Source organism: Spodoptera frugiperda, chromosome 29 (genome assembly GCF_023101765.2).
Source record: "Spodoptera frugiperda isolate SF20-4 chromosome 29, AGI-APGP_CSIRO_Sfru_2.0, whole genome shotgun sequence".
Taxonomy (NCBI): Eukaryota; Metazoa; Arthropoda; class Insecta; order Lepidoptera; family Noctuidae; genus Spodoptera; species Spodoptera frugiperda.
The window spans coordinates 10,774,826-10,802,603 of NC_064240.1; the positions used below are offsets into that span (position 1 = coordinate 10,774,826).

General features: G+C 33.9%; 1 protein-coding gene across 4 annotated transcripts in view; it reads left to right on the forward strand.

Annotated features, from left to right (window-relative positions):
• The window catches only part of LOC118268412 (tachykinin-like peptides receptor 86C), a 99,258-nt gene extending 72,221 nt beyond the window's left edge, over positions 1-27,037 (forward strand). The window contains exons 8-12 of one of the 4 annotated variants that reach the window (XM_050706616.1): positions 3,060-3,210; positions 4,541-4,737; positions 10,496-10,636; positions 18,084-18,242; positions 24,636-27,037. In XM_050706616.1, the coding sequence (XP_050562573.1) occupies positions 3,060-3,210; positions 4,541-4,737; positions 10,496-10,636; positions 18,084-18,207 (613 nt within the window). In that variant the 3' untranslated portion in view covers positions 18,208-18,242; positions 24,636-27,037. The remainder of the gene's footprint in view (positions 1-3,059; positions 3,211-4,540; positions 4,738-10,495; positions 10,637-18,083; positions 18,243-24,635) is intronic. The other 3 variants (XM_050706617.1, XM_050706614.1, XM_050706615.1) reach the window with 3 other exon arrangements.
• Positions 27,038-27,778: the final 741 nt, after the last annotated feature.

Below are 27,778 nucleotides of genomic sequence, written 5' to 3' on the forward strand. Positions count from 1 at the left end.
CCAATGCATTATAACTGTATTAAGCGACGCGATCCGTGTTCGAGTATTTCACTGTATGTAAATCTTTACGTTTGACATAACGTAAACGCATACGAACGCATCTTGCTTGGTTCGTACGTGCCGCGTTCTCGTCCTGTGTCCACACTTGTAAAATGCTGCTTTCATGTTACATTACGTAAGTCTGTAAGTCAAAGTCAAAGCATTTATTTCAATTAATCCTAAATAATGCACTTTTGAAACGTCAAATTGAATTGTCCGTCAGTCTGTCTGTCAGTGAAGCTAGGCGCTAGTAGCCGTAGTAGTAGTCTAGCCGCCATAGTCAAACATTATGAGTATGGCTATGCATTTTATCTGAACGACACTAATAGGTAACTTATTTATAACAGAAACAAAATAATTTCAATTTCACAAATTGAGCTAGAAATATTCGATAAAATTGAGTATCATGTGATACATGTGACCGTGTGAATTGCTGATGCAGTTATATTTGAAGTCACGTTCTTGTTGCTTCTGTGTTAGTTTATTTTTGGTTTGTTCGGAAATAACGATAGACGGACTCGTGGCCGTTGTTCCATTGCTTTAGGTATCGGGAATAGTTTTGACAGGCGTCGGAAAAATATTTGACTAAAATTGGTCAAAACTAAACTATTTTTGGGTGTGTTTTTATTAGATTGTACTGTACGGTTAGTGCATTGGCTGGGCAACCGGCTGCTGCGCACATGACATGTCGCGGGTTCGATTCCCGCACGGAGTAACTCTTTATGTTATCTACAAATTGTTGTTTCGGGCCTAGGTGTCATGTGTATGTGAACTTGTATGTTTGTAAACACACCACGACACAAGAGAAAATAGTAGTGCGGGACAACGTTTTAAAAATACATAGAAAATTGTTTCATTTCAAAATATCAGATATAATATTCAGAACTTATTCATAACTTATATTAGAAATTGTTCTAAGATTAGTTCTTGAAGAAGTGTTAGTTAGCATGAAACCTAAGTTTGACACGTGATTTCTGATAGTTTCATAATTTGATATGGCTTCTGTCAAAACAAAGGAACTGCCACGAGTATGAAACTAATTTACTACCTAATAGGGTAATTTTCCACTAGAGATGTACTATGTAGCTATGCTGTGAAACTATATGACCGTTTCCACTGATACGCTACGTACTAAGCTACGTAGCGATGCGAGTGCTGGCATAAAGTATGAAGCGAGGAAGATGCGCAGCGCAGGTTTTCGATGTATCGATAGCGAAGCCATAAAATGGGACACATCCACAGCACGTATATATAAAAACGTAGCTTAGCTGAGTCCGTCAAGCTATGTGTATTAATGAATATGATTGGTGGAAGCCAAACGTACCCACAGCAACGCAACGTAGCGTAGCACATGCCTGGTGGAAAAGCACCCCATACCCGTAATTATTGTTCCTTCACTTCAAATAATCCGCATGTAACAAAATTAACCACCATGAAAGGAATTAACATAGAATTCATAGAAAAGTCTCGCTTTTTAAAATAATGAATGGAGTCTTCTGACTTTAAAGTAATTAAAAAGGGAAGAAAAGTGTTTAAATTCATTCCAAAGAGTATTCTAATAGAGTTGTCGCTGCGTTCATTGACTTCCAAGAGACCTTTGGTAAATTTTAAGTTTGAAAACTTTTCTGGTTTCTCGCCCAAAGTTCTATGAACTTAACCTTAGTTTCTCCAATTACTTTCTAAAAAGTTTTTAGCTTTTACCAATTTGGTTTAAATGACAAATCTTTACTGAGAGTCATTATTTTTTACTTTACATAGAAACTGACCCTTAATAAACTCTACGATATTTTTTGCTGAAATATGAACAGCCTGTTTGTGATTAATGTGAAATAAACCCTTTGGCTTTGTGTATCGTGTTATATGAGTGGGAATATCATTCTTGGGATGAAAATTTCATAAAAAAAATCGAGATAGATGGATAATTCTACGTCCAGTATTACAAAATTAAGTTAAGGTTGTTGGTCAAGGTACAGATTTTTCACATAATAATTGTTTTTTTTTTTGCGTGACGTGTAAACTCTTTTTGCACTTATAAAATTTAACATCATCTCAATCTTATCTTATTACCTTTAAAATGAGGTCCACATCGACCTAGCTATTACCTTTTAGGCAATGTCCACTTATCATTAACTGATGTCAAGTATTGGGTCATAAAAGAGTCCGTAATATTACGATGGAGTTTCTTTCTCGTTCTTCTGCATTCGAAGCTAAACTTTGGAACGAGCATCAAGCTTCACTAACAGAAAGACTGACGGACAATTCAAATGATTTTTCAAAAGTGCCTAATTAAGGAACTTTGACTTTGACTTTGATTGCAGAAAAATCTCCTGTAGCACTTTTCTTGCTAATTATTTACCCCATTCCTTGACTGGCGTCCCCATTTGGGTGTTAAGTGAATATAATTTATATTCGATAACAAACAACCTTTGAAGTTTAATGACCTCTGCTTAATGCAACTAAAAATAAAGTGCTTTCAGGTAATTTAATAACAAAATTGGCGATTATTTTATCCTTTTATTAAGCTGTCTGTTTTTTATTGTGTTTAATGTATTTTATTATAATGAAGTAATGGTTTCTACCAATTGAATTATGATTTTATTTACACAATAGGTACAAATCTTAGGTTTGATTCCTAGACCAGAATAAGTCACTTATAATTTAGCGTAACGTTAACTAGCCTTCAATGAAGCTATTGAATTACCTATTCGAAAATTTACTCTGACTGCATGGTTGGGGCGATTGCTGGACAATTGGTTGCCGTGCAACATGTAGAGGGCTCGATTCCCGCACGAAGCAACTCCTTTGTGATTCACAAATTTTTTTTTCGGTTTTAGTGTCATGTGCGTGTGAAATTGTATGTCTGTTGACGCACCCACCATACAGGAGAAAATCTAGTGTGAGGCAACTGTTTAAAAATAAATTAATGCCAGAAGATTCAATTGTACTATAGGCATATATACTACGTTATGTTTTTCTTATATAAAAATGATTAAGCTATATTTTTCTTTATTTGCACACAGGTACCAAGTATTGTTCTTCGTAGTGACGTATGCCATTCCAATGCTGGGAATGACCTTCTTCTACTCAGCCATGGGAAAGGTTTTGTGGGGCTCAGGGTCCATCGGCGAGCTGACGCAGCGACAGGTTGACTCGATACGATCGAAACGAAAGGTATTGTATGCTCCTTTATTGTTTATATTTTTACTCTTAAATGTGTTTATTTTGACGGTCTTTTATGTACTGACATTAAAATCTGTTTTGTTTGGTTGTTTTTATAATATCACTTTATGGTAATCAAACGCTGCTGCCTATGGACACCTGCAACACCAGAGGCGTTACAAGTGCGCTGGCGGTCTTTTGTGAGTTAGCAATTTGTCGGGGAATCGAGAGTCTTGATAATTAGACCTCCGGTAACCTCACTCACACAACGAAAACACAACGTAAACGTTATTCGCGGCGAAGCATAGCTCTCTTTTTTATTTGTTATTCTGGGTTTGAAACTGCTATTAACCGGTTAAGGATAGTGATTTATTTATGTTTTAAAAGTCTTTAAACATTTGCTGATTATAGTAATAGTTAAATCTATGGGCTCCTATTTACTATAACTATCTACGTTATTTGTTTTTAAGTGGAAGATCAACACAACCAGTTTAAATTTCTTATTTCAGCATTTCGAAACTCCCTATTTAAACAGCTTATTTACCTAATAGTATCTCAGACGGTCCAAATATTGTTGTAAAGGCAAATCGCCTTTCAATTCAGATTACAGATTCGGTATCATAGCAAATATTGTTATTCACAAAAGGACTATAATTCCATCAATACTGTTTATTTTACATTGAGTGTGCTTTATCTTGAATCACGAAACAAAATATTCTTGAACAACAAAATTGTTCTGCGATTTTCTTGAAAAGTAGTTTTCTTCTAGATTTTCAATACTTCGTCTTTTCGAAAGGTTGTTGCCAAACCAATGTTTTATTCAATTTCGTCCGCTCACGTTGTGTTTGTTCGCGTTCAGGGTGGTGAAGTGGAGACAATGCGGTTCTCTTGGCACTGCGCCATTGGTCCCTAAATTGGAGCCGAGAGAACACTGAGCATGCTTTGACTGCCAAGTTATTACTTTTTAAAACTTGTTTTTCTTAAAAGATCATTATTCTTTTTGTTTTTGGAGTTTGTGATTAGTTTGCTGGTTCGGTAGAAATTGCCTCTGAGTAAAAATGTTCAGTACACTTGGTACGAGTTTGCTTTACGTTGAACTAATCGAAACGAGAGCGCGTTTGGCGCTCTGATTGGCCGGCGCGAACGCGTTCTCGTTACGATCTCGTGGTACGTATTTTATCGTCAATCCATATGGTACTTTATTATATATTAAATATCTACTGAAAGTATAGTATTTTGTGACTCCTTAAAAATACTCAAATTAAGAATTACAAATACTCGACTCAAAAATCGGATAGAAGATTACACGAAGTTATTCAATGACACTTGTTTTTGTTCGCAGGTTGTGAAAATGTTCATCTTAGTGATAGTGATCTTTGGTATATGCTGGTTGCCGTACCATTGCTACTTTATCTACACACATTTCAACCCTTCGATTCTATACATGAAGTATGTGCAGCACATGTACCTTGGATTCTACTGGCTTGCCATGGCCAACGCGATGGTCAACCCCATCATTTACTACTGGATGAATGCCAAGTAAGTTATTATTATTAATTATTCATAGTTGATGTACCAGTTGTTGTTATGTGACTATGTATGTTAGGCTGTTTCGTTACAACTGAAATAAAGAAGTCACACATTACAGCAACAGCCTATGACTGGCCAATTCTGCTGGTCTTTAATCATTAAATAAGCATTAATCACTTGCTCAGTTTGGGTCGGCGATTTCAATTTATAATTAGTAATGATAAGCCTAGGTTTCCTTCACTGTTCCTTCGCTGTTAGTCAGTGGTGTCTAAATAATCTTTGAACGTACATATAACTCGAAATAAGTTACATTGGTTTTCGTACTTGTCCTTGTCCTCGTAGATTTGAACATGCATCCTCATGCATAAGTGTTTGAGGCGTCTTAAACCTCCAATGTTTTCATATCTATTTACAGACATAAGACCTATTAACAAATTATTCTTCTAATTATTTATTTGATTTAATATTTGTAATACACTAAATTACTAACTACCAACCCACATACACTATTGTTAAACAAAATTGAATTGTAAACTTGTAAACATAAATCATAATTTGATACAAATGTCAAAATAATAATTCAAAAGCCGAATCATCTTGTTAAATCCATTATTATTTCTTTGTTCAAATATGGAACTATTTGGGGTTTTAAAACAAAAACCTTGGGTCCACAAAGGGTTTTAGTAATTAATCATTGGACGAATAGTTTGAGGTCTGTTATTCAAAATTGACAAGTGATATGGAAATGTGATAGTGTTATAGGTATTATAACAATGCAAATATTCTATGAATAATAGGTATCCCATTTCATTGTTTACTTTATAGAAAATCAGTGACGTATAAATCTATTCGAGTGGAAATGCTCATTATTGTTAATTTAAAGTGTATATTATCATAGACATTACGTAATATTGACAATTACCAGATATGTATTCAATGATTGAATCATCGTCTTTTCCTACAGTTGTTTTCTCAAATGAAACTTTATTACGAATTTAGCCTTTAATATTAAAATACTAGTTAATATTTGAAAGAAAAAGTATCCAATACTGAGGTCTTAGTACGATTTTGCTTTTAAGTTTAACGAGATCGAAATGAAAGCGCATTGGGTCAGATCGCTCAGATTGACGCCGGCTCAAATGAATCAATCAATTCTCATCTCATAATTATGTGAAAGTTATTTTTTATGATTATTGGATTACTCAGGTAACTGTTTGACGAGGAACTCGACTAGTAGCAAGCCATGCTAGAGGTTCGCGTCATGTATCGCGAAATGCTGCCCATGAGCTCTAGCATTGCTTGAAACTAGTTGAGTTCCTCGTCAAACAATTACGTGAATAATCCGATAACCATAATAATTAATTTAGTATATCTCACAAAAGTTATAATAATATAATTATGTGAAAGTGGTTTGAAGGAAAAAATATCCTTCTAAAATTAAGCACTGATTTCAAGTCAGCTAAGCAGGAAAGTCATTAGGGAATACGCGAACCAGATGTCATCAATTATGGCACAAGCACGTGTAAGAGACATTAACGGGCTGTTGGCGGAAAAATTCCAAATTTATATCTTTTATTTATATCTTAAGGTCCTTTTTTGTAAGTTGGTAGGGTATAGATAAAAATCGTGACTTAATTCTTTTGCCAAACAATTCTCAATGTGTATTAACTAAAATAAATATTGTGTCTCTTGGTTTAAGGACGATTTTTGATAAATACGGTCACGTCTTTTAATTCCCGAAAGAATAGGCAGAGGTACACTTATAAATCTTCCGAATGATTTTGATCATGGTAGCCAGTCTGTTTGTCTAAAATAGGTCACTATATAGGAGATATATAGTGCACTAAACACGGGCACCTGTGTTTAGTGCACTATATGTATATGTCCTATATAGTGATTCTCTCTGTTCCTTTACTCTCTCTACCCGATGGAACGGCAGACCAACACGACCGGAGAGAGATCAGGCACAGGACCAACGGCTTTACGTGCTTTTCGAGACACAAGGGTGAAACACCGCCGAACTTTTTGATTCCCGGATAATAATGGTAATTTAATTCATAAAATGCCACAATCACTTTTCAATTGCATACGACGTTGCATAGCAGCCGGTCACCCAACTACAGCATCAATCGTGCCGTTATTTGCCCTTATACAATGTTTCAGTCAGTTTTCACCAGTCATGTAATATGCCCCACTAATACGGAGTGAGTAAATGAAATAAAACAAACAAAATTCAATTGTATTATTCTGGCATTTAAGTGAATATTTGCAAATCAAACAATCCCTTTGTGATAAAACGTTTTCCTTGTCTTTTCCTAATTAATATAGATTGTTTTAACCGACACTTCCTGAATGTTATTGATACACGTGGAACGTTTGTCTTTTATATTGAGTTGTACTTAAATGTCATGCTATCTCTGTCATTTTGTAAAGTATTTGTAGTGACAGATATATTTTTGTATCGTTGCAATGGCATTACATGCCATAATGTGCACCTTGCCTACCCCTTCGGGGTTTAAAGGCGTGACGATATGTATGTACATGTGTATGTATCTATATATTTTTGAGAACGTTTTAAAATTTAGTAGCGTTTGAGTCACTTGTTTAAGAGGGTGGATAGATACGCCTGTATTAGAGAAGTGAATCAGAATTTTAGTATTTAGAAACGTAGCAACTATCAAAAGTACGACAATTGAAACTTAGAGCCAAGAGAACATGGTCTTTCTTAAATAACTAGGTAACCTAACCTTTTTTTGTAAGGTGGGAAAATTATCCAATGACTTCTACCGCCTTGGGCGAGGCGAGAGGGAGTGTCAGACTCTTACTGACTAAAAACCACTACGTTCCTACTCTTGCTTTTCGAGCCGGAGCCCCGGTAAAGGGTTAGGTAGTTCGCAACTCCAAAAACTAACCTAACCTAACCTTAATCTTTACTTTAAAAGGTGCTAATAAAAAAAAGCATTAAGGGTGATTGTAGAACAATGAAGTAGTTGGACCAGTTTATTGAACGAGTATATTTGTTTCCGGACTCGCTCGATCGTTCTATTGGATACATTTGGAGCCTTTTGAGGCGTGTGTGCCGGAATCGACGGCCCGCGGCTAAATTCATTGCACTAGCTTAAACTCGCTTTTCGTGAATGTTTTGGATCTTTACCCTTGAGTTATAAACAAAGGAATCTTACACGTTAGCCAACAATTGAATGAAAGTGGCTCAGTAAATTACGTTTAGGGTGTTTCTTAATACGTATCCGGAGTTGCGGATAACGTAACAGGTTACCGGGGCTCCGGCTCAAAGCAGGAATAGGAGCAGGCCGGTTTTAAGTCAGTATAAGTCTGAAACTCTCTCTCGTCTCGCCCAAGCCTAATAAATAATCTCTCGTCTCGCCCAAGTATAATAAATTTAAAAGTTAAACAGTTTCTTGTTGCTCACAAAGCATCATTTTAATATCCTTACGTCTAAAGTATGACATAATATTATTTTCATTTCATCGCACCATTTGAAAATTAACAAATAAATGTTATGTCTCTACTGTTTGGGGTAAAATTTTATTAAAATGTACATTGTAGTAACTTCAAATGCTGTAGGTTTTGGTTGGACCCGAGAGGTAATATAACGACTAAACTTTCTAGTTAGGCTGCTCTGTACACAACCAGTTATTCACACATGGCCACATTGGCACACATCGGATACTGGCTGATGTATAAAAAGAGTATTTTTTGGTTTTATAGACGACGTTAATATTTTTTAGTAATTACTTTTAAAAACCGACTTAAACATCTCTCTCCTCTTTTAATAAACACTTTTCGGAAAACCGCATCCAAATCAGTTTGGCCAATCGTGAGATAATCGCGCAAAAACATACATACTTACAAACAAACAGAAAAAGTACTTTTTGAAGTCAGTTAAAAAGAGTGCGATTTTTTTATGACGTTTTTATATTAATTTATTAGTGTTATCTTTGATTTTTTCTTACTAAGAAGACTATCAACTTGCTAAAAAGGATACAATGAAATTAAAACATAAAATTACTAAGTTCAACTCATACTTAATAATCTTTAATACAAATAACTATATTTCTGGTTAGATTAGAAATATATTAATATTGTGTTTGTGGTGTTTACCTTTAAGTGAATGTTACACTTTATTTTTGTTTGTTAATAGTTATAAGTATGCATTAGTGTAAACATTCGTTGGTGAACCTAATAAATAAATAAATAAATAAATAAAAGCACTCAAAACATTAATTATTATGAAAACGAAAAATTATATGCTTATTTTCCTTTCACAGTTTCACTAATAAAATTAGAAACGCGTCTACCGCATTCAAATTTATTAAACGATTTATTTTTTTAACGTACTCTTTTATTTAAACAAGCAACACTAAACACAAAAATCCAATTAAAAGTTATTGTTGACAAAATTATATTTTGTCGCACAAATATTGGGGTTTATGAAAAAATGCCTGTACGAGTAGACTTGAAATAAAAAACATGGCGGGGTATTGTAATAAAAAAATGTCTAACGTGCCAGTATTTACCAGTAAATATGTAGGCTATGTTCTCATGAAACCGACGCAGCGAACGCAAATATGTAGCTATGTACCCTGTGACATTTTGTATAACCTTTTGTAAACGTTTTATCAATTTCTCGGTATTCGTCAAACGTCACGCCTTTTTATCCCCGAAGGGGTAGGCAGAGGTGCACATTACGGCGCGTAATGTGTTTTTTTCACTTTTTTGATATAAGGTTGTATGCGTCGTAAAAACAAAAAAAAAACGACAAACGGTAGCTAATAACCTTGGCTAACTAATTCATTACTTTTTTCATATGCTTGATAATGTTTTGATAATAAAAAAAATCATTTGTGAATTATTTTTACCGAAAAAAACATTATTTTTCAATATTTTCAATTGGGGGTTCAAACCCCTATATTTTTTTTTGTCAATACAATTAGATGTAGTACTTAGCCTTAACGGGTTAGAAGTCCCAATCACATTGTATAAATTTCTCGGTATTCAATATTTTTATCAATTGTATTCTTGTTTGTTTAGAGAATGGCAAGGTTTACTACGTAATATAATATGGTTTTTACTTTAAAATTTCGTATGTAAAAAAGAAATATGTTTGTCTACATTTGAATTTACGAGTTCTTTTAACAAATAAGGGATCTATAAAAAAAGATATATGTGGTTTTAAATTTTGCTACTAGACTTTTACAACAAAGATTAGTCAGCAATAAATAAATTCAAGTCGGCTGTAAAGCCTACATTTTGTAGTCTACAAAATTAATTGAATTGGTTTTCTAAAAATTTGGTTTCAATTAGTTTAGATTAGATTTTGTACCTTACCTTAATAAAAATTACAATTTACAATTTTCTCTGAATAATTAATTGTTTAATGGTTTGGATTAGGATAGAAATAGATTTTATTTATTAAGTTTTTTATTCCAAGACTACTGTCGGTTTGTTCCAATGCTAGCATTTATGTAAAGACGACTTTTTATATATGAACAGTTTGGGCCGATGATGAAATATAATTTGAACTCAGTTCCGTTCCCAAAGATTAAACTATGATTGTTAAAAAACATAAACAACCGCACTCAGAGTCATTTAATGGTTACTTAAACCCTTTAGCAATTGTTTTCTTAACAAAATCGTTACTAAGGAATAGTTTAAGTAATCATTAAATGTCTCTGAGTGCGACAAAAAGTGTGGTACTTTCGATCTTCGTTTTAAAATTTCTTTAATTATATTTTTTCTTTCCCAGGTTCAGGACATACTTCCGCACAGCGATCCTGTGCCGTTGGCGCGACATCCTGCGCCGGCGCAAGCGGCCCCTGCCAGAGTCCCCACCGGACTGTATATCACAGTCCGGGAGTCGATCCCGATCAGGTTTTTACTCGTTAACGTAATTATTAAAAGTGATCTTTGGTATCATTCATTTACGTCGACAGTCATTCGTTTGAAGTTTTGCACGTTCTAGGTATTTTATTTTTCGATTATGCACCTAGTCTTTTTATTTGGAATTTAGAAAATATTAAAAGTGAGGAACGACCTTCAAACCTTCAAGAAATGTGCGTATTCCTTTTTTATTGGCTGATAATGCACCTGTGACTTCTCTGGTGTTGCGGTTGTTCATGGGCAGCGCTGATCGCTTACCATCAGGTGATCCGTTTGCCCCGTTTGTCTCCTATCCCATAAAAAATACGTTATGCTAAATTTATTTCTTTTGGGTTTCAGTTTAATACTACCTAAGTCATACACTAATGTAGTAGTAGTTACTCCGTCAGCTTATCGTCTTACTCTCACTTAGTCACTTAAGACATAACTTCAGTCTTGTTTATGCTCATTGTTAGATAAACTTTTCAACTCAAATATACAATAGCGTTATGATTTTAGACGGTTATTCTTAACATTGTTTTAATAATCTCTAGGCACGACTTATTGTTGACGGTAAAACAAAATATTAAACTCAGCAACTATTGAAACACGACTTTTGGCAAAACAATAGAGACGGTAGTTAAGGAAAATCCTTTGTGTCTAAAAATATACTCCGCATTATCAATACTAAACACAAAATCACACCTTTTATCCCTGAAGGGGTAGGCAGAGGTGTACATTGCGGGACGTAATACTGCTATGCAATGTCCACCCACTTTTGACCATTCATGTAATAGGGGGAGAGCCTATTGCCATATACTGGGCACAATTCCAGACTCCGTGCTGCTACTGAAAAACATTCGGAAAACCGAAAAAAATCCATCAATACTTTGCCCGACCCAGGAATCGAAATCTAAAAATATACTCTGCATTATATAGGTTTTATATGTTAAGCTGCTTTTACATAGTAGAGTTGATCATGGCATTATGTAATAGGGTTTTTTATAGTAACAATGTGTGTTAAGAACCCGTATCCACTTGTAGACGTTAGGGCTGATAAAAATGACGTGGGTCGAGGACAAACCGTTTGAGCCACGGTTGAGCTATTTTTAACGCTAACCTAATAAAGGGATGTGATGTTTAACGTAAGATAAAAAGATACAAACATACAAAATGTCATCTTTTATCTTTTCGTAAATGAAAGTGTGTCAGATGCTATGTGAGGGAAATGGTTAATGGATTTTTATTGTTATGTTCGATAGAAGATCCATTAGCATAAAGTTTATTTCTTACTAAGGAAACGTAAGAAATAATATTTACTGTCGTAATCAAAGACATTTAATGATTACTTAACCAAGTCCTTGCCAATTGTTATCAGAACGAAATTGTTACTAGGGAATAAGTATACAACGTGTAACAAAATACCCATATACATCAAGAAGCACTGATGAATACAGGTTGAATAGAGTCTCTACACGAAGTTTCAGCTTAAAATACGTTTAAAAAAAAATAGTACCAAATACTTGATATCGCATGGTTCTTGATTTCAAATCATACAAACGTGTCAAAACCCTACAGGGATCACTCGCTAATATTACGAAACATTTCTTCTGTCAATCTGATCACCTAGTACCTGTCTACCTAATTTTGAAACCCGCGGCGGCGCGATTTGAAAAATTCATAACTTGGTACCATGAAAACATGAGTTTAAAAAACCCTTACCGTATCGTTTGTTATGTTATCTAGAAGCCGTGCAATTGATATGTATACCCCCTTTTTGTTACACGTTGTATATAAGTAATTATTAAATGAATCTGAGTAATGGAGTAAGGATGTCAGAAAAATAAAGGACATCCTATATCTAAGTACAAATTGGTTCCATTTGTCTCAGTGAAGTCTTGACCATCAGCCAAATCTTGTTAAGATTCTGTGTCGACTTCGAACTCTTTGCGAACCTATTAAAATTGTGATAGGACAAACTATGACTATTTTTTTTTATTGGGACAAGCCCGCTACAACCTCCGAAATCCGCTGCATCTCCTGTAAGCCAGGATTTACAGTAGAGACAACTATGAAAACACCGGAACACTGAAGTCCGGCGCGTGCCAGGGATATGGATGACTGTCTTGGACGCAACGAAATAAATCAGAAGATATTACCAGGGCGGGTCAATAAGTCCGTGACTTTTTTATTTCTTATTATTTAATTAAAAGGGCAACACTGCTCCTGTCGACAGGCATCTATCAGTTGACTTCTGGCAAAATTTGAAGAAGCTGCGGCTTTAGGTTTGTCTTTGAGAGTCATTGATTGAGCAGACTACCGCGTAATTTAAAGAAAATGGAAAGAAGTGATTTTCGTGTGCTCATTAAGCATTATTTTTTGAGAAAAAAAACCACCACGCAAACCAAGGCTAAGCTTGATAAATATTATGGGGACTCTGGACCATCAATTTCAATGGTAAAAAAGTGGTTCACAGTATTTCGTTGTGGCCTAAGGAGCACGGAAGCTGCTGAACGTTCTGGACGCCCAATTGACGTCTCTACACCCGAAATCATTGAAAAAATCCACGATATGGTGTTGGCCGATCGGAGATTGAAAGTGAGAGAGATTGTGGAAGCCATAGGCATCTCATATGGCTCAGTGGTTACAATTTTAAATGATCACTTGGGTATGAGAAAGCATTCCGCAAGATGGGTGCCGCGATTGCTCACAATCGACCACAAACGCAAACGTGTGACAACTTCGCAAGCGTGTTTGGCGTTGTTCAACCGTAATATGGACGAGTTTTTGCATCGTTTCATAACCGTGGACGAAACATGGATCCACTACAACACACCACCACCCAAAACAGTGGGTTTCTCGGGGTGAATCGGCCCCAAAGAAGGCCAAGGTGGGTTTGTCAGCCAATAAAGTCATGGCGACCGTTTTTTGGGATGCACGCGGCATTATCCATGTGGACTACCTTCAAAAGGGTAAAACAATAAATGGTGAATATTTTGCCAACTTATTGGGTCAATTTAATGTGAGTTTAAAAAAAAACGACCGCATTTGACCAAGAAGAAAGTTCTTTTTCACAGGACAATGCAAGGGTGCACACTTGTGCAGTTTCCATGTCGAAAATTCAAGAATTGGGCTACGAATTGCTACCTCATCCACCCTATTCTCCGGATTTAGCCCCAAGTGACTATTTCCTGTTCCCAAACTTAAAGAAGTGGCTTGGTGGAAAGAGATTTGAGTCCAATGATGAAATCATTTCACAAAGTAATACTCATTTCGATGACTTCGAGAAATCGTATTTTTGGAAGGGATAAAAACCTAGGAGAATCTTTGGACAAAGTGTGTGGATCTCAAAGGAGAGTATGTTGAAAAATAAAATAAAAAAATATTCGTAATCCTGTATTTTATTCAAAAAGTCACGGACTTATTGATCCGCCCTCGTATTAGAGAAGAATAATAAACTATAACTAGAATAGTAATTGCTGCTTAGTTATAAATTCAAAGCATTTATTAAAACTTATGCCTAGCTTCGTCTGTAGTGAAAAAAGAGAATATTACTCCGTGTAATAATATTCTTAGTAATACGACAGACGTGGCCTTTGTTTTTGACAATCACATCGGAACAAAGAGTTGTGTGATGTTGTTTTCTGGAAAATTTATCATTTAATTAAAATTAGTAGAAAAGTGCCTCATTGGTTGACTGACCTCATTGGTCGCAAGTGCGACTGCCAGGCAAGGGGTTTTGGGTTCGATTCCGGGGTTCGGGCAAAGTATTACAAGGTTTTTTTCTAAGTAATAGGATGGAACCTAGAATTGTGTCTAGTATAATATGTCAATAGGCTCACCCCTATTACATGGACTTATAACACAAGTAGTGAAAATTTGTATACGTGGCATAGTCTGCACCTCTGCCTACCGATTCGGGATAAAAGGCGTGACATTGCGTAATAGAGAAGTCAAGTTTGTAACATCAAATTAATTTGACTATCGGTTTCGTGTTTCTGTCAAAGCAAAATGTAATTTGACTCTGAAGTCGTAAGAATTAATCTGAAATTCCTGGAAATCTGGATCGCTTTAAGCTTCGTTTAATTTGGCTACGATTGGATCAGTTTAAGAAATTTATTTTCTAATCCGAAAGTTAATAATAGGTATCTTATGCCATAATTATTGCTAGTTAAATACCCAATTAATTTACTAAGCAAAACCGCGACTATAAATCAAAATTAGAGCGAATGCATAAAATATACGTATATTGTTTATGGTATAAGCCGGTAAATTAGCAGACTGGTCACCTGATGGTAAATAATCGCCACCGTTAATGGACACCCGAAACACCAGAGGTATTAATGTGCGTTGCCAAAGGTTAGGAATTTAAGGGTTGTTGGTGAATCGGGCATTGGAAAGATTGGGACGGGGGTAATTGCTTCTCCAGTAACCTCACCCATACAACGAAACACACCGCAAACGTTGTTTCACGTCGGTTTTCTGTGAGATCGTGGTATCACTCCGGTCGAGCCAGCCCATTCGTGCCAAAGCATGGCGGGGCCATCCCACTTTTAAAACCTATGTATTATATTCATTCTTTATTTTTAACCCACCGCTTTTACCCGAGGAAATAACTAGAAAATTGTTAAAGGTTGTATTAAGTAGAGTAAAACATAATTACGAGGTAAGTGGAAGGGAAAACTCGTACCTAAAGCTTTTATGCAGAAATATGTTTTGTAATAAAATCAGAGTAAAAATGCTTTTATAAGAATACTGGTTCTAAGGGTAAAATATCTAGTCCCAGGAACATATTATAGTACCAGGTTTCTGATCTTCTAATTTTTTTTTTATGAAATAACCCGGTAATACCATACTGGAAGAGCATACGGATCACCTGATGGTAAGCAAACCCCGCCACCCATGGACACGTGAAACAACAGAGGCGTTACAAGTGCGTTACCGGCCTTGGTGGCTAGGAATTAAGGGTTGTTGGGAATCGGGGATTGGGAATAATGGGAAGGGGGTTAATTGGGCCTCCGGTAACCTCACTCACACAACGAAATACAAAGCAAGCGTTGTTTCACGTCGGTTTTCTGTGAGGCCGTGGTATCACTTAATGCTAAATTCTAGAGTGAGTCCATTCAATACCAGTTATGATTAACACGATTACTTATAAATGATGCAATTAAAATTCTTAAATTCTTCCCTGATTGGATGGATCCCAATCCTTTGATGTAACCAAATTCACGATGTTTGTCGTGCGTTTAATACATAAACTATCGACGAAAATATAATCTAGTAGTCGTTTCCAAGTACGCTTCAAGCCATATAAATATTTATGACGCTGTTACTAGAATACATTTTGTCATGACAAGTTTATTAGGCCCTTCTATGGCAGCAGTCAATTTTAGCTATAAAAGATAACTCATTTAATATACATCTATGTGGTTATGAAAATGATAGTATATCTACATAACTTCTTCGCATCCCGGGTTATATCACTTAAAATATCCTACTTCCTACTAAATGTGTGGGTATGTTTGTTACTCTCTAACTTAAACCGTACTGAACGCGTCTGAATGAGATTTGATAAAGAGATAGCTTAAATTCTGAAATAGCAAAGTTGCTGGCAGCTAGGAAGCTAGAATTTCTACGCACCTATTTTTAATTTGAAGCACCATAATACTACTGAACTTTTTAAATGCCTACCTAATATCAATGATAAATAATATTTTGTCAAATTATGAGATTGGATCCCAGATTTCCCATTTAGTCACTCTTGTAGTGACACTAGACAAATCAGATAAAAAAGAATATGTAGTGTTATGTAAGTAACGTGTCGTGGGGTCGATTCCTGCACGGAATAACACTGTGTGATCGACAGTTTGTTCCGGGTCTTGGTGTCTGTGTGTATAAGATTGTATATTTGTAAACACAGGTGTGTTTACTACCTACGACCCACGATAAAATCCCAGTGTGGGGCAACGTTTTAAAATATACTAATCCCTGTTTTCAAAGAATCCTCTATACAGGGTTTTATGTACGACTATATCCGATATCCATACATTTATGATGTTGGACGGAAAAGTGTATCAGACAGACTTATATTGGACAGATTTTCGTTACAAAATAAAAGCTTAAGTCCCTGAGGACACAGTTAGACGCCGGTGATGTATTCTCGGCCCTAAATATGATATCTAATCCTTGTTAGTCCCTTGGCACTTGTAGGCTGCCTTCAATGATCAAATTAGTTGACCACGCTCATATTTCTTTGACGCATTCCTAGTAATTTTCGGGGATATAAATTAGATACTATTTCTGTTAGTATGAATTATTGGATCGAGAATATTCTGTCTAGAAAGGAACTGTAACAAATCAATGGATATACTTATACAGTTCACTCTATTATAGATAATCTTATGTTATTGATGTTAGAGCTTAGCGTTAACGTTTTTGTGTATAGGATTCTCGATTTTAGTCAGTTTTATTACAGAGTTACTGGCCTTAGTAACGATTTTGTATTGAAAACTATTGCTAAGAACTGGGTTAAGTAATCATTAAATGACTCTGAGTACGGCAGTTAGACTTTTATGCTTTTTTTTCTTAAAGAGAAAATGTAAAGGAATGTACTGAGTTGATTCATAGAATTAATATTGTCTTCGAAGGTCGTTCCTTAGAAGCTAATTCTTAATGATTTTTCTTAGGATAGGGAGGCAATTTAAAGGAATGGAAATTATTGTGACTTGGAGGTTCTTAAAATCCAAATGAATTACTGAGAATGTAAAGAAAATAAGGAAATTAATGTACAAATATAATTATACAAAGTACCCATTGTTGGACTTTTCTCGGCTTTTCGAAGATTTCTCAGTAATAAAACGGCTCATCCCAATTACATGGGCATAACACAAAAGGTGAAAAGTGAACATAAGTCGCGTGTTGTCATCATAAAATGTCATTTGTCTTCTAGTGTATCCTTGGCTTTATTTATTACAAGTTTGTAATCAAAACTTACTCTTGAAAGATCACTAAAATTCAACACAAAACGTGCAATTCGACAGGAATTTAATTTCACAAGTAGATCGGTTTGAGGATTATTAATATTAAATTTTTATCATTATATAACTAAAAAATATAACTTTTTAATCTGTTTATTTTATTCTCATTACAATGTCTAGACCATCTCTTGTAATTTTGCGACAATATTTATGATTATATCAATTAGATTTTGCACTTTAGTTTACAACCATTTTAGGACTAAAGTAGCACTGTTCCTATAATCTATACTAATATTATAAAGCTGAAGAGTTTGTTTGTTTGTTTGAACGCGCTAATCACCAGAACTACTGTTGAATAGTGCATTTATCGAGGAAGGCTATAGGCTATTAAACATCACGCTATGACCAATAGGAGCTGAGCAGAGTGGGTGAAACCGCGCGGAAGTAGCTAGTTTAGAATAAATAGAAAGGAAAACTTCAACAATAATCCCCTTGAAGTATACGTCTCTACAGGTATCGAGGAACTCAGAAACTCAAGAGGCAGTGCAGTAAGCGAATGGCAGCGCTCGTCGTATCGGATGTACAACGACCTCCCGTTGCAGAGACCGCATTTGCTTGCTAGCTGCCCTAAATGCCCTCACGGGATTTATTATGATGGTAAGACAATTAATCTTTTTTTTATAGGATATAGGTATATTAGGCTGTTTCCTCGAAGGGGTAGGCAGAGGTGCACATTGTGGCACGTAATGCCACTGTGTACACCCACTTTTCACAATTTATATTGTGAGTCCCATGTAATAGGTGGTGAGCCTATTGCCATATAGGTAATTAGTCTAACGAGTAGATGAATATCTTTATGGTAAATAATCGATATCGCTCAGTAATACTTCCAACGTCTCGGGAATTAGACCTAAAATTGTTGCCCGGCTGTCGCACTTGCAACACAATCGGCCAACGAGGCATTTTTGTGAGGTTATCACTTTAGTCGAGTCAGTCCATTAATGCCGAAGTATGACTCTCCCATATGCAGTATGAATTATGTCTTCTTAACAAAATTTATTTTAACGTACTAGACTTTAAACGCCAGTGGCGCAAAATTGATGTAAAAACGTGGTTTTGTTAGTGTAGATTAAACGACGTGAAATATTTAATACCAACACAAAGTAATTTTACATTAAATTTTTGTTTTAAAACTCAGAATGGTTTTATTAAAGTCTACGAAAGTCAGATGAATGTTAAATACATAAATATTTGTGTTCAACAAGTTGAAAATAGTAAACATTGTTGTAGTTTTAATTAAAATCTGATAATAAATATTTTATAGTTGAATTCGTTATTATTCATTGCCAACAAAAATAAATTTACATACACCCAAGTTTGGTTTAAGATATTCAAGTCTTTATTTTACATTCGTTAGCAAACATTTATATTATTTAACTTGCTATTTCCTTCAAATTCTGTATCCTGATTAATAATCCACTTGACAATGATACTAAAAAAAGGGAACACCATAAATATAAACCAACAACAAGGAAATAGACAAAGCAAGAACTCAAGTCTGACCAAAAAAAAAGCAATAACACGAAAGCTGTATTGTCCAAACTTCCGACTACCATTTATCAAACAGAATTCAACTCGAATGTCGACAAAAGAAAATAGGATCATAAGAAAATAGACCTTGACCCCTTTCATAATAAAGTTGAAAGTATCATGACAACTAAATAAATCGTAAGACAGGAGGATCAAAATGAATTAATGGTATTGGTCGGCTAATAAATGGAAAGTCAACTTTATGTTGAGCCCGCATCGTTCGAATTTTGATTTTATCAGATCTGTTTGTCATTCTGGGCTTGATAAAATTTGCAATTAATATGGCTGCATTTATGGCTTGTCTTTACTACAGAATTAATTTGAATTAATTATTGTTATCACGAACAAAATGTTTTCCAACTATTAATTCATTAGATGACTATCTCGTTAGTTAAAAAAGATTTAAATGTTTAGAAATAAAGTATTAGAAAAAAGCTAAGAACATACAAACCTCATGTTTTTATAATGAATCATACCTCCTACATATGTTGAAAATTAGCGTGGAAAAATTAAAAATAGATTTTCTTTTTGAGGATCAACCCAGTGACATAAATAACAATTAGTTCGGATGAACGTCAAACTGTTCAAGTGAGCTTGGGCGGAAAAAGAAATATTAGGTTAGGACCTACACAACTTTTTTATCAACAATTTTAGCTTAGAAATTTAATAATCTTTGAATTTTGACTGTCACATTTGTATTTTTTTATGTATGAAGTAGTTACTCCTTAAGGTAGGCGTCCACAGGCCCGCATCTCACGCATCGGACGCAACGCACGCAACGGATTTTGGGTTGTCTTGTATAGAAACTCATACAACTGCGTCCACTGATCCGCATCGTACGGACCGCATCATCGTCAATGCCTAAATGCGATGCATATCGATGACGTCATATAGAATTCCGATGCTTAAAATCTGAGTGAAAGTGGGATCGGCAATCCGATTGCTGCAATACTCGCGTTGGCAATCTGAATGCTACCGATATAGTGGACGCAGTCAGAAAAATTAATCCGTTTGATGAGATTCGTTCGATGCGTACGATGCGGGCCTGTGGACGTTCACCTATATGCTTCTGTATACAAACATCTATACATATAATAAAATCGTAGAAAAGTGTCTTGTACATTGAAAATAAAAATAAAAAAAATAGCAGGGGTTATTGTTATGTCGATGTCGAACCCAAAAATGTAATTAACTTTTTTTTTGTCTGTTTGTCTGTTTGTCTGTTTGTCTGTTTGTCTGTTCGTCTGTGCGCGCTAATCTCAGAAACGGCTGATCCGAGTTGGATGCGGTTTTCACGAATATATTGTGGGATGCTTAAATTTACATTTAGTGTTTGTTTCATGTCAATCGGTTCATAAATAAAAAAGTTATGTCAAATTAAAGAATCACGTCGAACATTCTATGCTTATACCATTAATCTCCGCAACTATTTGACGGATTTGGTTGAAATTTGGTACAGATATAGTTTAGAACCTTAGAAAGGACATAGATATATTTTTATTTCAAAAATCAAAAAATAAAAATAAGAAATAAATTATTTATAAATAATTCTATGTCGATCGTTACACGACTTCGGTTCATGTTATTGTTTTAATTTATCGAAAAAAAGTAAATAAATAGTAAAAAGGTATGAAAAAAATAATATCAATATAATAAAACATTTAGTACAAAGAAAATGCTCTAACCATAGATAATTCTATGTCGATCGTTACACGACTTCGGTTCATGTTATTGTTTTAATTCATCGAAAAAAAGTAAATAAATAGTAAAAAGGTATGAAAAAAATAATATCAATATAATTAAACTTTTAGTACAAAGAAAATGCCCGAACGGAGTATAAATAAATAATCCAAGTTGTCTTTATCCTCGATAGATGGCGTTGGGATCGAAATAGATCGCGCTATGGTTTCGTTACATTCATTTGGTTGGGTATCGGCCGAGCGCTTCGGTACTATCGTAGAAAAAGTGTATTATCAGTCGTATGATTTGTCTGTAGTGGTCCTGCTGTTTCGTATATTCTAAATTGGTTTCGTTGTATTTGTCAATTAATAAGTTTATTTGTTGGGTTTTCCTGGTTTTTTGGTTAAACTATTTAACGTAGGTTTAGTTTGATATCGATTATTAGTAGTTACTGTAGTTAGTTTTTTTAATAAAATTGTAAGTCTATTTTTTTTTAATTAGATTAGATTTAAGTCGTTTCTTTTAAATTATTTAGTTTAAGCTTGGTTATTATAGCATAGAGGATAGGTTGTAATATAGTTTCTTTTTTAATTGTTATAAATTCGTAATTCGTAGCTTTCTTTAGTTTTAAGTTAGTTTAACTCCGTTTTTAAACTATTTTTTCAATGCCTTAAGTGAGTATACATCTATTAAATTCAAACGCAGAGCTCATTATGTTGATTTTTGAAGAGTTCCCTGGAATATCTTCCACATCTCATTTTTGAAGAGATCCCGCGAGATCGGGAACTATGTGGTTAAAACCAAAAATTTGCCGGAAGTCACTATTCCACGCGAACGAAGTCGCGGGCAAAAGCTATTCTCAAATAAGATTGAAATGGTTTTACTGAAAAATATTCCAATTCCACCAATATAGAATAATATTCCAAGGTACCAAGACTGCTAAGAAAATCTAAAGAAGTTTGATTGAGTCTGCAAATTTTTATCCGTTTTATAATATTGGCAAGACGTGACATCAAACTCGATTCTAACTTTTGATATCTAAAGTCGAAGTGAAGCAAGGAACTATAAATATGACGTGAATCTATTGATGAAATAGATATGCGTTGAGTCAATTTTTAAGTTATCAATCCATCATTGGATGTTACTAGTGCCATTATTGAAGGCTGAAATGTAGAGCGAATTCAGCCAAATACATTACACTCGTACTTAATATCATTAAAGTAACAGTAAAGAAAGCTTGTTGGGCAACTAGCTACTGTGAAACGGGTAGCGGATTCGATATTTTATGATCCACAAATTGTTGTTCCGGGTTTGGGGGTCATGTGTATGTGAAATTGTAGGTTTGTAAACGCACTCAACGTTTAAAAAAAAGAGAAAAACTAAATTGTGTGTCCTAATAAAGTCAAGATAGCTTTATTTTTTTACTGAGCCGAGCCTCTTATCAACAGATTTAGATAGTAGTGTAGATCAGTGATGAAGCACCTACTTACAAAAACGACTTCTTTACAATGCCTTTAGGCACTGTTTCCAAACTACTGCTATTAATAACAATTCATCTCTCTCATAGTTCTTTAAAGTTTTACTTCGACATCAGTTTTCTTCAAACATTTTGTTTTTCAAATCTGTTCTTAATTTATTTTCTAGAACAAAATTCTTAAGAGTTTTTTTACTGCTGTTGACGACTAATAGCTAAAAATCAAGGAATTTAATTATTTTTTATTGAAATTGTGTTACTTAATTTCGAAAAATTAAGAGATATTTATTCTACTCAAAATATAGTATAGCATGGATTTTTTAAAGAATCTTTTTTACTTTTTATTGCCTTTTAAAAGCCTAGGCTGCGTAAGTTAATTTTAAATTCTCTTTCTAATTTGAATAAATGAATGATGATTATGTGATAGCTAATAGCCAAAAAACTGTCTAAATGTGTGTCGGCTGTTCGTTTTAAAGTAGACATTAAGTAGTCTAGACTAGGGTCTAAAGTATTTGTGTCGCAGACTGTAGGTGCTTACATTTACACTGTTTTTTCGTAAGAAGCTTAACAGAATTATGTCGTATATTTAATTAAGTTATTGAAGTTTTTTTAAACTCGAAGAAGTGATGAAATTATTTTTTCTTAATTGATCCACTTACTTTGATCCTCTCATTGAACCCATTCATTAATACTTTAGGACCACAGTCAAGCAAGGGGTCTCAAGATTGATGTCCAACTCGCCGTTCAACAGACTTACTTTTACTCCATAGTGCTTATTAGAACACACCTGGTGAAAACTGGGTAATATTAATAAAAAAAAAAGAGTCTCTGACAACCTTTTCGAGTCAAGTTATTTAGAACATGTCAAAGACACTAGTTTTTCAGAGTAACTTTAGCTCAAATTCTATAATATGTAGGAATGCAGAACAAAGCATATATATTAGTTTTTCATTGGTCTAAAAGTTTGGGTCAAATTGACAACAATGGACAAACGGTAATAATTGCAACTAAAGCTTTTATAAATAGATTTGTATTGTACAATTTTCTTGGTACAAAGTAATTGGCTTGGCTTTTCATCGAGTTTATATTGTTCAACCACTTTTGTATTCTGTTCAGAGATTTCGTAGAAGTGTTTTCATTTGTGGTTTTAAAAGAATGCACTATTTCAATTGTGTTGAAAAATAAGTTTTAAAAGAAAACGAAGCCGAGAAATTTGAGCTGGCTTTTGATAGAAGATTTATATTTATTTTTGTAAGTATTATTGCAAACTAATTATAGTTTTGCTTTGGTTTGCTGGTCTTTGTCACGATTCTTTATGTATAGGTATCCATAAGTATGAATCTTTGACATCAATATCCAGATGGAGTTAATATTCTTGAGCTTCAGAATACCAAAATTGTTGATAGTATAGCGATAGAATCGATCCATCTAGTATAGTTACAGTAAACATGAATGTGAAATTATAATTATTATCAGAATACCTCAGCTCATTTCCATGAAGATTAAAATGTGCATAATATTTGCAATTTTATTTTAAACCTTAGTGTCATCAAAAATAAATTTATCTATATGATTTATGTTCATTGTTGCACACAAAACCACTTTTTGAATGCTTTGGTCAAAGTAAATTTAATATCGTAAGTTTGTTTGTAAATTAAGTCATTTTATCAAAAAACTTTGTTTCGAATTCAACATTTTATCTATATATTTGAATTAATTTTCGAAGCTCGTACGGCAAATAAAATGGACAACCCATGAGAAACTCGTTAACTTTATGTAGACAACAGGTGCCAATAGCAAAAGTTTTAAACTAAATACCGACGAAAAAAAAAACAAATAAAAAATATGAATTGGTTACTACGTCAACATTAACCACAGCCTTTACAAAGCAAAAAATAATAAATATTTGAACAGTATTTCCACCACAAAGATCCCTCAAAAGAACACATTAAATATGAATAAGTTATTTTTTTATGTATGAGAAAAAAAATGTTGTTTCACTGCGTTTGGTTGCTACGCCGTAGCGATTTCGCTACGGGCTACGTGTTGCTACGAGAATGTTCATCTGATAATCACTCTCTTTTACAGTTACAAAAAAATCATATGATAGTAGAAACTACTAACTACCTCAAGAATCTTAAATGGAAATTCCAGGTTTTGCATTAATAAAACCCTGATAATTTGTCCATCCTTTGCACATTCCTTAATCACACAATACGTATTACGTTAATCTCTGTTAACCACTCACAATATATAAAAGTATGTCATGTCCTTGTATTAATCAATTTGTTTTCTCTTTGTTTCAGCTTACATCCATGGAAGGAAAGTGTAAATATTATAAATAGAGTGACAATATTTATTTGTAATTTTACGGTTCAAGCCGATGACTGGACGATTATTACTTTACTATGTAACTGTAAATAGTTTTAAGATGTACGTCTATTGTATTTTAATTATAAGATCAATTTAAAATGGTATATTGTGTAGGAATTATTCACATTTTACTAAATGTGTGTATGTATATTTTTATTTAATACATTTACAATTAAGTAATTGATTTACGCACTAAATTATAAAACCAATATAAAAAAAATATTTGTTTGAATAAGTATTCTTAAATTTTTAAAATAATATGGTCAAACTTAGCTAAAACAGTCTGCTGAAGTAGTTTTTGCAAAGAAAATAAATGATCCCATCAGGATAGATTCGTGAAGAACAGTTGAAATACGATGAGTATATTTTTCAAGCCTCACTTTAACATCTTTTACAGTGGTCCTTGGTGTCTAAAGCCAAGGCCACAGGAGCGAGCTACGTCATCATTATTCGCAGTCCGACTTTTTCGAACTGGAGACTGTGTAAACGATTACATATTGGTTCAAGATTCTAAATCTAATACTGATCTAAGTTTTTATTATAAAAACGCTATCCATAAAATAAAAAAAAAGTTATTTTTCTCTTTCAAGCTTATTTTCTAAAGAAGAACGTTTTTAATGAAGTTCACGTTAACATAATTTCCATAAATCTATTAACTAGTATGTTTTTGGTTTATTCACGTAATTAATTGACGAGGAACTCGACTAGTTTCAAGCCATACTAGAGACTCATATTCATGAGCAGCATTCCGCGACTCACGACACTCATCGCTCGTCCTCGTCAAACAGCTACGTGAGTAAGCCAAAAAAAACATAATAATTAATTTAGTATGTCTCACAAAAGCTATAATATAAACATAATTTACGTAGTTTACAACACTTGGCAACAATCTGATTGAGCAAATAAACAAAGTACCATTCCCTTGTAGCCCAGCACGTATAAACAAGCCGATCGTTTTCCTCCATTCTCAGAACCGCTTAGTCAGTATGTGTGACTTTGTTCTTTGTAACGTAAACGTTAGTAAGAAACTTTGCTCAATTTTCTTAAATCGAGCACTCAGTTAGGTTAACTTTTGTAGGTCGTAAATGAAATAACATGTGAGAGATAAGAAGTCAGAGAGTGCTATTTAAAGTTCTATCTGTGTAGAAGTTTATGTGAAAAGATTCTGAGGAGAACCTCAGAATCTTTTCAGTATGTGTGACTTAAATGTTTGCTATGTGTGCTGTGCTATGTGTTTCGAAATAGGTTTTGATATCGTCATGAAGTCAGTAAGTATTGAATAAGTTGACAGTGGCAAAAGAGTAAATTCAAAATGTTTTTTAAATCTAAATATCTTTAAGGGTTTTTGTCAAAGATATATATTATTATCCCCATCAGGTAAAATGGCTGAATTTGGTTTTCATAAACTCAGTGTGTAATTATAAAATATCTTAATATTGGTGAACGATAACATATTCCTAGAATGTACCGGTCGTAACCTTCCCACGTGAGGCGAAGTATAATTTTGGCATCATATTAAAGAGAAAGTCTCCAGTTTTCCATTCCCATGTATATGTTATGATAATAAGCTAGTCCATTATTATAACGGGTTTAAAACATAACCATTAATGTGGGTGGTTACATTCCTGTAATGTTTATAAATAATATTCGAATTTATGTATCCTGGAAATATTATTCGAGTCTTTAATCTTATTTCGAGTTCTAACCTTGGAATATCTCGTCCGCCTACGCGTTCCCTTTTTTAATATACATCTGGATTTATGTACATCCTTTGATTGCTTTACTGACAGTTTACTAAAGAAAATTGAGTTTCCAATTATATCTTGGAAATATTTTGGATAAAATATGATAAGTGTTGAATGTGATTTTACGATGATATGAAACAGATCTATTTTCTATGTACACGAGTTTAAAAGGACATCAGATAGAGACGTATTGGTTACTGATCTACTCCCTAGACATATGTCACAAATACTAATCGAATCGAGTGAATAGAAAAACCAATGAAAATATACTTGAATGCAACTTCACACATTTCTATAAGTAACCACTGCTAACCAAATCCTCTTCTCACAAGGAAAAAGTTTGAGTATTAATCACCAAGCTTGCTCAATGCGGATTAGCGATTTCAAACTTATATTTAGAAATTATAAACCCAGGTTTCCTTAGGACATTTTCCTTCACGGTTCATCAGTGATGTCTAAATAATCTTAGAAAGTACACATAACTCGGAAAGAGTCACATTAGTACTTGCCTTAGATAGGTTCCGAATCCACTCTCTCATGCATCAGAAGCAGAAGAGTCTTAAAACTCCGTGCTACCACGAGTCACTCTTTCAATTGCGTTGATTAATTTATCTATTATCTATAAAATTAAAATCTAGTCACTATGCCATTTATGACATAAGTATAGCATTGCTGTGGTAAATGATATTTTACTATTTTTATCATAATTGGAGAGCTCTAAGGATTTGAGTGAGAATCGAATGTTGATCAACGATCTAGTTTGTATTGAACACTTGTTGTGTACATTTAGCACGTAATGATATGGGTAGGTAGGTTGTATTATATAAATTGGTAACGTTCAATTAGGTAAAAGTTTTTCTCTATTTTATATAGGGATTGAGGTCGGTATGCCAAGCTTATTACTGTATTGATTCAAGCGACATATATAATAAGCAAACATTATTTTTAATGGTTATTTTGCTTGTGTTATGGGCTATTTTATTTATTGGAGAATATTTTTTATTTCTCAATTTTTGTAACAGCGTTGGTGTTAGTATTATCAGTGTAAACATTTTTCTGATTGGTGTTAATTATACCTAAATATAAATCATCGAACGTCTTGTACTTAATTCATTAAGTAATTTAAAAAACACTTTAGATAGTATTTTAACTTTGTGTGTAGCTAGTAAGAAAATATAAGAACAGTATCAAAATTCTGGATGTTCAATTACTATTAATAACGTTAAGGATTTATTAATTATTAAATAGTAATATAGGTATAATTTATGTTATTTTTAATAAATAAAAAAAATAATATGGAATGTTATCAATTATGACTAAAATATGTATGT